At 42.7% G+C, this 11,670-nt stretch overlaps 1 protein-coding gene across 1 annotated transcript; it reads left to right on the forward strand.

The window, feature by feature from the left end:
- Positions 1-418: 418 nt before the first annotated feature.
- Positions 419-10,252, forward strand: RAD51AP1 (RAD51 associated protein 1). The gene is made up of 8 exons (XM_054399863.1): positions 419-438; positions 2,580-2,629; positions 4,057-4,198; positions 5,057-5,166; positions 7,027-7,176; positions 7,409-7,568; positions 9,079-9,191; positions 10,118-10,252. Exons 1-8 carry the CDS (start codon positions 419-421, stop codon positions 10,243-10,245), a joined length of 873 nt encoding a protein of 290 aa, XP_054255838.1. The 3' UTR covers positions 10,246-10,252.
- Positions 10,253-11,670: the final 1,418 nt, after the last annotated feature.

Genomic DNA, 11,670 nt, shown 5'->3' on the forward strand with positions numbered 1-11,670 from the left:
AGGCCTGCAAGATGCCACCCACCTTCACCCCCTTCCCGGGAAGGCTCCAAAACCCCAGGGTAAACAGCCCCTCACATCGGATTGTGCAGCTCCCACAGGCACTGCAGCCGCTTTCCCAGCCGCGAAGCACACAAGCGCTGTCCTCCTCCCTCTTCGCTCACCTGGCTTCCGGACAGACAAGTGAGGGGGAACGACGATCTACGACACAGGAGGTGCAGTTCGTCCGCTGAACAAAGGCGGCGGCGCCGCCATCAGTTCCTGCCCCCCTCTTGGAACCTTCACGTCCGGGACCACAGATTCGACACAGATCCTCTTCGTGGTGAATGTGCTGAGGCCGGGCCAGCGCCGGGAGGGAAGGAGGGGGGCGAGTAGCAGCAGCAGCAGCAGCAGCAGCGGCGTCGTCGCCGCCGGCAGCGGGATGTCGCGGCCGGTGAGGAGGTGAGTGCGCGCGTGCTGACGCGTGTCGGAGAGGAGCGGGGATGGGGCGCAAGGGGTTCGGAGTGGCGGTGCCGCCGGCCGGGCCGTGCGGATCCCAGGTGCGCGGGCGCCAGGGGCTCGCGCCCAGCGGCGCCGCGTGACGGTTCCTGGAAAGCGCCGGGCGCGCGCGCCGCCGGCGGCGGCCGTTGCTTGCGTTGGGAGCGGGTGGGTCCCTGCCGCCCCTCAGCGCTGCGCGGCAGCTGCTCGGGCAGCTCCTCCGGCCCCAGAGGCCTGCGGCTCCGGACCGAGCTCCTCCGTGGCATGGTGTAGCGCAGGGGTTGAGGACAGGCCTGCCGCTGTTTCGCTTCCAGCTGGGAAAAAAGCGCGGGCATCGGGACAGGCAGCTGAGAGCAGCCGCGGCGGGCGGTGTCCCTCGGGCCGATCCCTGGGGTGGGCTCGAAAGTACCCCCTGAGCCCTTTCTGTGTAGCGGCGGCAGCGTCACTTGGGAAACTCGCCTAGGAAGGTTGTGGGAAACACGTTTCAAGTACCTAAAAGGGTTGAAAGGTAGCAGCTCGGAAGCGGTATGTACATAAGGAGAGTACAGCAATCCCACCAGGAGAACAAGAAAAAGCAGTGACTTTAAGAAATAGAGGTGTTAAAAGTCTAGAAGCGGTTCCTAAGAGCCATGTTGTATTGGATGGCTGCACTCAAAGAGCTGTGATCAACGGCAAATGTCCAAATGGAGACCATTGGCAAGTGATGTCCCTCAGGGGTTGGTACTGGGAGCAGTGCTGTTTAACATCTTTGTCAGTGACATGGGCGGTGGGATTGAGGCACCCTCAGCAAGTCTGTGGATGACACCAAGCTGTGTCATGTGCTTGTCATGATGGATCCAGAGGGTCTTGGGCAGGCATCACAGAATCAGCCAGGTTGGAAGAGACCCCCAAGCTCATCAAGTCCAACCGATCACCCAACCTTGTCTAATCAACCAGACCATGGCACTAAGTGCCTCAGCCAGGCTTTTCTTATACACCTCCAGGGATGTCAACCCCACCACCTCCCTGGGCAGCACATTCCCATGGGCAATCTCTCTTTCTGGGAAGAACTTCTAAGATCAAGCCTAAACTTCCCCCTGCACAGCTTGAGGCTGTATCCTCTTTTTCTATTGCTGGTGGTCTGGAAGAGAAGAGACCAACCCCCACCTGGCGACAACCACCCTTCAGGTAGTTGTAGAGAGCAATGAGATCTCCTCTGAGCTTGTGAGGTGGGCTCTCAACAAGGCCAAGTGCAAGGTCCAGCACCTGGGTCAGGGCAATCCCAAGCACAGATACAAGTTGGGTGAGGAGTGGCTTGAGAGCTGTCTGGAGGAGAAGGACTTGAGGATATCAGTTGATGATAATCTCAACATGAGCCAGCAATGTCCACTTGCAGCCCAGAAGGCAGCTGTGTGCTGGGCTGTGTCAAAAGGGTGACCAGCAGGATGAGGGAGGTGATTTTGCCCCTCTGGTCTTGTGAGACCCCACCTGGGCTACTGCATCTGGTTCTGGTGCCCCCATAAGAGGGACGTGGAGCTGCTTCCAGGGGAGGGCCACAAAGATGATCAGAGGGCTGGAGAACCTCCCCTGTGGGGGCAAACTGAGGTTTTTCAGCCTGGAGAAAAGGCAGCTCTAGGGAGACCTTAGAGCAGCCTTCCAGTACCTGAAGGGGGCTTACAGGAAAGCCAGGAAGAGACTTTTTACAAGGACTTGTAGTGCTACAACAAGAGGGAATAGATTGAAGCTCAGGGAGGGCAGATTTAGACTGGATGTTAGGAAGAAATTCTTTACAATATGGGTGGAGAAACACTGGAACAGGTTGCCCAGGGAGGTTGTGTTATAACACCCCCTCACTGGAGGTGTTCAAGGCCAGGTTGGATGAGGCCTCGAGTGACCAGGTCTAGTGGAAGGTGTCCCTGCCTGTGGCAGAGGATTTGGAACTAGATGATCTTCAATGTCCCTTCCAACCTAAACCATTCTATGAATCTATGAATTCAGTAGCGCTGCTTATACACACATTTGAATATGTGTTTTTTTCTTGTAAAACTGGATTTCCCCCAAAATCATCTGTTAGGCAGTCAAGATGTCAGTCTGAGAGTACTGATAGTGTGTGTTTTTTGCCACAGGAACAAGAAAATTGTTGATTATTCTCAGTTTGGAGACTTGGAAGATGATGGTAAGTGATGCTCTTGTACATAACAGAAATGGCAAACATAACTGCTCAAAATGTAATACAGGCTGGAGGAGGAGGTGGTAGAAAGCAGCCATGAAGAAAAGCACTTGGGGGTGCTGGTGGACAAGAAGCTGGACATGAGCAGGCAATGTGAGTTTGCATCACAGAGGGCCAGTGGCATCCTGGGCTGCATCAGAAGAAGCATGGCTAGCAGATGGAGGGAGGGGATCTGCTCTAGTAATACTGCACCTGGAATACTGCATCCAGCTCTGGATCCCTCAACACAGGAAGGGCATGGATGGACCTGATGGAGTGGGTCCAGAGTACCACAAAAATGATCAGGGAGCTGGAACACCTCTGCTACAAGGACAGGCTGAGGGAGCTGAGGTTGTTCAGCATGGAGAAGAGAAGGCTCCAGGGAGACCTAATCACCACCTTCCAGTACTTGAAAGGGGCCTGCAATGGTTTGAAATTTAGTAGATTTTGATTAGATGTTATGAAGAAGTTCTTTACAATGAAGGTAGTTGAGCATACAAAGGGGGTGTGAATCATCCTTATTTAGACAGAACTTTCTCCTACCACTTTGTATCATGACAGGTTTTGGTTAGGGAAATAGTCAAATTTTGAATTCTATTGATTAAAAAAAATAGATTGCAGGTTGTTTGTTTTTACAACAATCCTCCTATACTTTAAGCCCTAGCAGATTTTAAGCATTTTTCTTACTGGATTTAATTGCTTTCATGGGTTTTTGTGGTTGGGTTTTTTCCATTCTGTTTACAGGATCCCAGGACCTGTTTGAATTGATATCAAAGGTCTTTTATCAGTCATGTGGTTTAATGGAGGTTCTTAGTTTGAGGAGTTTAAAAGCTGGTGCACTATTTTTCTAAATTATAAGTGACTGAATCACAGGATCATAGAATGTTAGGGGTTGGAAGGGACCTCTAGAGATCATTGAGTCCAACCCCCTGCCAGAGCAGGATCACCAAGAATAAGTCACAGGAATGCATCCAGGCAGGTTTTGAGTGTCTGTAGAGAAGGAGACTGCACAACCTCTCTGGGCAGCCTGTTCCAGTGCCTGTCACCCTACAGTAAAGAAGTTTCTCCTCTATGTTCAAGCTTGAACCCATTGTTCCTTCTTCTAGTTACGAAAATTTGGTAATACATTGGAGTTTGAAGCTTTATTGCCATATTGGTGATACAATCTGAGATAATAAAAGTATATGCAAAGAGGTCTTGTTAAATTTTCATTTAAAATACATGTAAGAATAGTCTAGTTTATAGTTATGTCCTCTAAAAATAGAACTAATTTCAGAAAGGTTAACTTTGGTATGTTTTCAGTGTGTGATGAAATTAAATGGAACAACTTCTTTTGATTGTGTGGAAGAATATAGGAGAACTCATTAAAGATTGATGCTGTTTCCTCTAAACAGATGAAGACTTTGCATGTATAGCTGCACCTTCAAGCAAAAAATCCAGAACACAGCTGAAGGATCCAAAGAAGGAGAGAAAAGAGAAGCAAAAAAAGCCACACAAAGAGTCAACTCAGTCACAAAAGCAGACACCTAGTAAAAGGTAAGAAATGTTGAAATGTGGTCAACTCTGTGTGAAGATGGATTTCAGTAATAATACTTGGTTTGGGTTGGTGGTTTTGTTTGTTTTGTTGTTTTATTTTTTTTCCCCTAGAATTTTAAGCAGGGAAGAATAAAACCCTAATATATTAATGTGATAAATTTTTTCAGCTTTATTGTTATAGTTGCAAATCAGGGATAATGTGACGATGCATAGGCAGGAAAACTTGCCCAAGTTCAGTAGTAAGCTATGTCTGTTTTGTTACAGCTCTTAAAAACTCCCAACAAGCAGCCTGTGTAGGTGCAGAATAGATTTGCTTATCCAATCTTGTATTGGTATTTCTGCAGTGCAAAATAACTAACAATTCTGAGCATCTTAACTCATGAAGCAGAAGCATAAATACAAGTTTGACTCCTTGAAAAAGAGTCTGTTTAAGGCTTGATATAAAATATAAAGTCAATGTCAATGAAAGAAAGAAATCTGATTGTTTTGGTGGTATTTCAAACAAACTTAATCATCTTTCTCTGATACTGCTAGTTATGAGTACACAGAATGTTTTGCAGTGATAATACTTCTAAGTTCAGTGTGCTTTAAATATTAGTGTATATTTTAAGTCTTTTTGGAAAGTAATATTAATCACAGGCTCTGGGCAACTTGATCTAGTTGAGGATTCCCCTGCTTACTGCAGAGGAGGTTGGACTAGCTGACCTTTTGGGGGGCCTCCAAGACCATTCTGTGATTCATATAATAGGCTATAAAATGTGTTGAAATAAGAATCTCTTTACAAGTATTTGAATTTAAAGAAGTTCACTGAGGCAAAAGTAGATCTATAACACTCATGTTTGTTTGGTTTTTTTCCAGGATATCCTTGGATGACAAACTTTATCAAAGAGATTTAGAAGTGGCCTTAGCTTTATCCATCAAAGAAAAATCTGTAAATATCCCTGAGATGCAAAATTCAGAAGAACAAGGTTATTTTACAGTTCAATACAATGCTTTACATTTATATGTAGTTACTTCAAAGATAATTTATTTTAAAATGAAATAGGTTGAAAATCATGTTTTATTTCAGGATGTCTGGATAAGGAAATGAGAATTTCTAGTTAGTGTCTAGAAATTCTGTCTTCTGCTGGGTTTTTATGTACATGGTTTTTTCTGTGAGAAAAAACAGCTTTTCTATAACATCTTGCAAACTTACAGTTTGATTAGAGACAGATAAAGATAGTAGCTATTTTAATTTCTTAATATCTCAACTTTTAATAAGGGGGTTTATATACTAATACTTTATGTTATTCTTCGTTTGTTTTCTGGATCCTGAAACAGTTACGAAGGTTGAATCAGAAAATGAACCTAGGAGACCCCTTTTATCCAACTGCAGTGTAGACAGTGAACTTTTAGGTGAGTTGTTCTCATACTTTGTCTTTTCACAAATAGCATTTGAAGATACGTTTTCAGCACTGCACCTCTTGTTCCCATTGGTTTCTGGTTTTCACTTACATGGGGAAAAAAGTCTTAAAGACTGAAGGATGAAGGATCCATTATTTTTTTCATTAAAATTTTATCTCAAAATGGTAGAAATTCTGGGTTGCTGAATCAGATCACAGAATAACAGAATGTTAGGGTGTTGGAAGGGACCTCGAAAGATCACCCAGTCCAACCCCCCCCGGTTAGAGCAGGGCACCTAGAGAAGATCACACAGGAACACATCCAGGTGGGTCTTAAATATCTCCAGAGAAGGAGACTCCACAATCCCCCTGGGCAGCCTGTTCCAGTCTTCCATCACCCTCACAATGAAAAAAATTTTCCTCGTGTTTCCGTGGAACTTCCTATGCCTCAACTTCCACTCATTGCCCCTTGTCCTGTCATTGGACATCACTGAGCAGAGCCTGGCTCCATCCTCCTGACACTGTCCTTCATATCTTTATAAACATGAATGAGGTCACCCCTTAGTCTCCTCTTCTCTAAGCCTTTCCTCAGCATAGAGATGTTTCACTCTCTTCAGCATCTTTGTGGCTCTGCACTGGACTCTTTCAAGCAGTTCCCTGAGGTCCTTCTTGAACTGAGGGGTCCAGAACTGGGCACAATATTCGAGATGTGGGCTCACCAGGGAAGAGTAGAGGGGCAGGAGAACCTTTCTCAACCTGCTAGCCACACCCCTTCTAATACACCCCAGGATACCATTGGCCTTCTTGGGTACAAGGGCACATTGCTGGCTCATGGTCATCTTCCTATGCCTTAATTTCCACCCATTGCCCCTTGTCCTGTCATTGGGCATTACCGAGAAGAGCCTGACTCCATCCTCTTGGCACACTTTATATATTTAGAAACATAAATGAGGTCACCCCTTACTCCTCTCCAAGCTAAAGAGACCCAGCTCCCTCAGTGTTTCCTTGTTACAGATTGTTATGGAGGACCAAAATTTAGTTGGAAAAGCAACAGACATGATAGTTTTATGCTGACTATATTTACTTCTTCAAGACACTACATTTACACTCAACTCCTTGATGAATCCATAATACTTAAGCATAAAATAAATGTGTCCAAAACATTTGCTGTGCCATTGGAAACTTTTTCATTTGTCCAGTTTTATTTCTGGTCTTCTGTCCTTTTCATAGCTTGATTGCAGATAAATGTGGATAGCTTCCACAACCAGAAGGTACAGTTTGATCAGTTAAAAGAGTAAGATGAGAATCATGTGAGAACAAGTAGCTGTGATATACTTCTGTGTAGTCTACTTCAGCAGGAAATTCTGAAGACTCAAATACTTCTTTTTGAGATGGATAATAGATTTACTGTGAATTTTAATTTATTAGCCTACCTCCTTTTTCTAGGTCTGAATCAAGTTATGGATGATGACATACCTGGGGGTGACTGTAAGCAAAACCCAGCAGTGTCTAAAGTTCCAGCACACAAGAAGCTGCCGACCATTGACAGTGATGACAGAGATCATGCTGCTGACTCTGACCCAGAGGTTGTGCCCAGTAAGTTCTTCTCTGTAAAAGCCCTCTCTTTAGATGCACTTTGAATGTGATGCCTTACATCTAGTTTATCTTTCCAGTGAAATGCATAATGCTTTCATCTTACCTCCCCCTCTTGCTGAAGCATTTTTTTCTAATACTAGTGGTACCTCAGTTGTACTTTGACAGTAAATCTAAGCATTGGAGCTTATTCATACACATCCCCCAAACTGGCAACAATTACCTCATGCTGTAGGTGAGGAATCAGAAGAAGATTCAGATTATAGCGAAGATAAGGATGAAGACTTTGCTATGGAAAAGAAAAAAGCTAAAGGAAATAAAAAGAAAACCAGGGAAAAGATGCCAACAGAAAGAGAGAAGAAAACTCCCAAAGCCAAGATGAATAGTACAGGTAAGTTTGTACTATGAATTTGAATTTATAATATAAGACCCCTTTATTTTTGCTGAAGAAATAGACACATTTGGCTGACAGACTGTGCAAGGCTATGATGACAGTGACTATATGCAGAGTAAAGGGAGGAGAGATGGAAAAAATCCTGAAAAAATATTTATAGTAAGCTAAAGCTCTTTACAATAGAAGTAGACAAAATGAATAGAGTTAATTTTTTTTAATATATAACTCTAGCTTTTAAGAAAAGGTTAAATAACAACCAGTGATTTCAGGATTTATTTCTTTAAATTATAGTCTCAGAGCCTCTTCTTGCAGTTGTGTTTATTAATTTCTAATTCAAGGATAGCTAAACAATGCCAGTTCTACTAAGCACTTGGTGGAAAACATGAAATATGCATGCCTTCAGAGTTAACTGTTCACTGTGCCACTAACACAGTTTCCTTTAAATAGCTTAAGAAGATTCTTACCATGATATTAATCTTCTGTCAGATTTGGCAATGTGTTTTAATTTGAGGCTTGAGTTCAAAACATATCAATTAGTTTAAAATTAGTTAACAACAGGAATGGTTTGCTTGGTGTAGCTGACAGAAGAATCTTCCTTTAGAAATTCCATATCTGGCACATCTTCAGAAAGAAATTGTTAAGCTGATTATTTTCAAATCATGGTTGAAATTCCAGACTGCTTAGGTAGATGCCATTAAAGACGTGCCAATCTAGGAACATACTAGATTGGATGAGCACACACTCTGCTGGATAAAACACTGGCTGGACGAACAGGCCAAGGGCATCCTGGCCTGCATCAGAAATGCTGTGGCCAGCAGGAGCAGGGAGGTGATTGTCCTCTTGTACTCATCCCTGGTGAGGCCACACCTCGAGTATTTCGTCCAGTTTTGGGCACCTCAGTGCAAGAGAGATGTGGCGGTGCTAGAGCCAGTGCAGAGGCAACGAAGCTAGGGAAGGGCCTGGAGAATAATGGAGAATGACTGAAGGAGCTGGGACTGTTTAGTTTGGACATGAGGAGGCTGAGGGGAGACCTCCTGGCTCTCTACAACTACCTGAAAGGACATTGTAGAGAAGTTAGTGCTGGTCTCTTCTCACAGGCAATTAGTGATAGAACAAGAGGGAATGGCCTCAAGTTATGACTGGGTAGGTTTAGACTGGACAGTAGGAAACATCTTTTCAGGGCAAGAGTGTTCAGGCATTGGAATGTGCTGCCCAGGGAGGTGGTGGAGTCTGCAAGCTTGGATGCGTTTCAAGGTGGTTTGGATGTGGTGCTTGTGGTTATGGCTTCGGGGTGAACCTTGTAGAGTAGGGTTGTGGGTTGGACTTGGTGTTCCTGAGGACCTTTTCCAACCTGAATGTTTCAGTGATTCTGTGATACCCATTGTTTAACTCAGTGCAGGGAGCTCATCCTGTACCATGACCTGTCATCTTATGCAGTGTGATGAATATCTTTCTAAAGCCACTTTATTTTCCAACTAAGTATCACCTCTAGCTTCTCCTTCACCGGTAAGGGAACACAAATCTGAGCCGACACAAAAGATGTCCAGTTCTTCACAACCAATTGGGAGGCCTCTGCATACATCAAGTCCAGTAACAGACAAGAAGCCTAAATGGATACCTCCAGGTACCTGTAAGATTGTAACTATAAACAGATAGATTAGTTGGCATAAGTTTTTAGCAGTCTCTCCTAAAAGCAAACAAATAAGCAGTATTTCAGAAAAATGACTAACCTTTTATGGTGAAAGGTATTCTTTGGGCAGTAGATCTAAAAAGAAAAAGGAAATAAAAGTTCTCTGTGCTACTTTTCCTCTTCCCTCTTTTCCCTCCTTTCCTCTTCCCTCTTTTCCCTCCTTTCCTCTTCCCTCTTTTCCCTCCTTTCCTCTTTCCTCTTTTCCCTCCTTTCCTCTTTCCTCTTTTCCCTCCTTTCCTCTTTAATCCTTTATGTGGGGAGGTTAATATAATATTTTCCAATGTGCATCAAATCTTAACAGTCTAGTGGCCATTTCTGTCTTCCTAAGAGCTTCATTTATCTCTTGTATTTGCTGCATTATTATCTATTCTAAACAAATAAGATTAGAAAAATATTGGAGTGCTTTAACTCTAGTAAAGCTTAGAAATTTTATTATAAAGTGTTTGTGCATGCTCTTGCTGATTCCTGTCCCTGATTTTCCTTCATATTTAATCTTCTGTACACTTTCTGTTCATCTCCTTTCTTCCAAGCTGCCTTTTTCCACTTGGAATTGTGTTTAGGCATGTGAATTTGAGTACACTGGGAAAAGTTTTTATGTTCTTACCCAGTGTTGCTCCAGTGTGTTAGTTAAAACTGTGCACCATCCCTGCTGCATTGGCTCCCAAACAAGCTGATTCCCAGTGAGTATGCTGGTTTCCATGTGCTTCTGTGGTGTCTTCTTCAGACCTTTTTGCATGATCTTTAAAATACCTTTTTTTTTGTTCTGCTATAAAAACTATAAAAAGAAAACAGTTGTATGATTTCCTTTTTTTCTTCTTTAATCTTCTTACACCTTCTTTTTGTTTTAAAATTATTTTCAGCTGCCTCAGGAAGCAGCAATAACCCTACGAAATATGTTTCAGTTAAGTCACCTACTCAGTGCCTTAGACTTGGCCTGTCCAGACTAGCAAGAGTCAAACCACTTCATCCCAGTGCTACCAGCAGTTAAGTGGCAAGTGACAAGGTGCCACCTGGAGGAAACGAATTAAGAAAGTGTTTCACTCTCCAGACTAGCAAGAGTCAAACCACTGCATCCCAGTGCTACCAGCAGTTAAGTGGCAAGTGATGATGTGTCACCTGGAGGAGAAGACTTTGGAAAGTGTTTTGCTTATGAATAAATGGTGAGCAGTGAAAGCTTTTTGGCATCATCCAGTCTGGAGGACTGTTATGTACATGTTTAATACTATAATGAGTTTTTATTCTGCAAAGTGCTAGGCATCCTTAAGTGCTATTAAATAATATTATTATTTAATTAAGGTGACATCTGTGTCACCAGCCCATGTATTATACTCAGAGACCTGTGTTTGTGTCAGTTTTAATTGCTTACGTTTAAAATCTTGGCATTAAAATAGCCTAGAGAGTGCTATGTCAGCTGTAGAATTCAATATCTCAAATGGATTCTTAAAACAAAGGAAAGTTATGGTTCACAAATCTTTCTTGCAAGAGTTAAGTTACCATTTCCTGGCAAGTTTGTCCCTAGTCTCTCAAAGTCTGTTCATGTTTGCATATCACATACGTGGATGTTAAAATGTGGGTTTTAAAATGTATTATATAGAGAAATGTTTTTTTAGAATGTTGTATTTTTTAAAAAATAAATTCTATATAATTAAATTAATTCTATTAATTGATTTTACTGATTTTGAAAATCACTTCAAAACTTCTGAGTACCATCTGGCAAATATTTTTGTATGTGCATGCTCTTACTGGAAGTCTGCAGCATTTTCAGGCTCAGACAGTGAGGGTTTTGCTCTGAGCTCCCTCAGTCTTGCCTGAGGACTGTGATATACCATGTTAATCTCCTGTCTGACTTGGTAATGTCTTTTAATTTGAGGCTTGAGTTCAAAACATATAATTTAGTTTAAAATTAGTTTTAGTTACAACAAGGGGTGGTTTGCTTTGTGTAGCTGACAGAAGAATCTTCCCTTAGAAATTTCATATCTGGCACGTCTTCAAGAAGAAATTGTTACACTGCTAGTGGAAGTGTTAGTGGATTTTCTAAAGTGTTGCATGATATTTACTGAGTAATGAGACTAAATTTTTGAGTTTATTGGTCCACAATGTAAATAATTTCCTATCTAAGCTGATACTGATGTGTCAGATAACACAGCAGATGCATTTCCACCCCTGTGTCACTTAAGGGACTGAGGGAACTGCATTAACAAAGAACTGTATAACCCTATTATGCAGAGTAATTACACAGCCAAAAGCATGCTGCTGCCCAAAGGAAAACTATGGCATGATAAATTGCCTTTTAACTGTATAGTATTTACAATATTAAAACTAATAAATGCACATTTAGTAAAACCATTATGGAAGGAATGAGAAGGAATTTGTTGATGAAAGCCTGTTTCTCAGGAACAAGGGTGAAGCAGGA

Source organism: Indicator indicator, chromosome 3, assembly GCF_027791375.1.
Source record: "Indicator indicator isolate 239-I01 chromosome 3, UM_Iind_1.1, whole genome shotgun sequence".
NCBI classification, from domain to species: domain Eukaryota; kingdom Metazoa; phylum Chordata; class Aves; order Piciformes; family Indicatoridae; genus Indicator; species Indicator indicator.

Coding starts and splice junctions, on each gene's coding strand:
- RAD51AP1 (XM_054399863.1), top strand. CDS start 419: ATGTCGCGGCCGGTGAGGAG. Junction 4,199..5,056: donor AAGCAGACACCTAGTAAAAG/GTAAGAAATGTT, acceptor GTTTTTTTCCAG/GATATCCTTGGATGACAAAC. Junction 7,177..7,408: donor TGACCCAGAGGTTGTGCCCA/GTAAGTTCTTCT, acceptor CTCATGCTGTAG/GTGAGGAATCAGAAGAAGAT.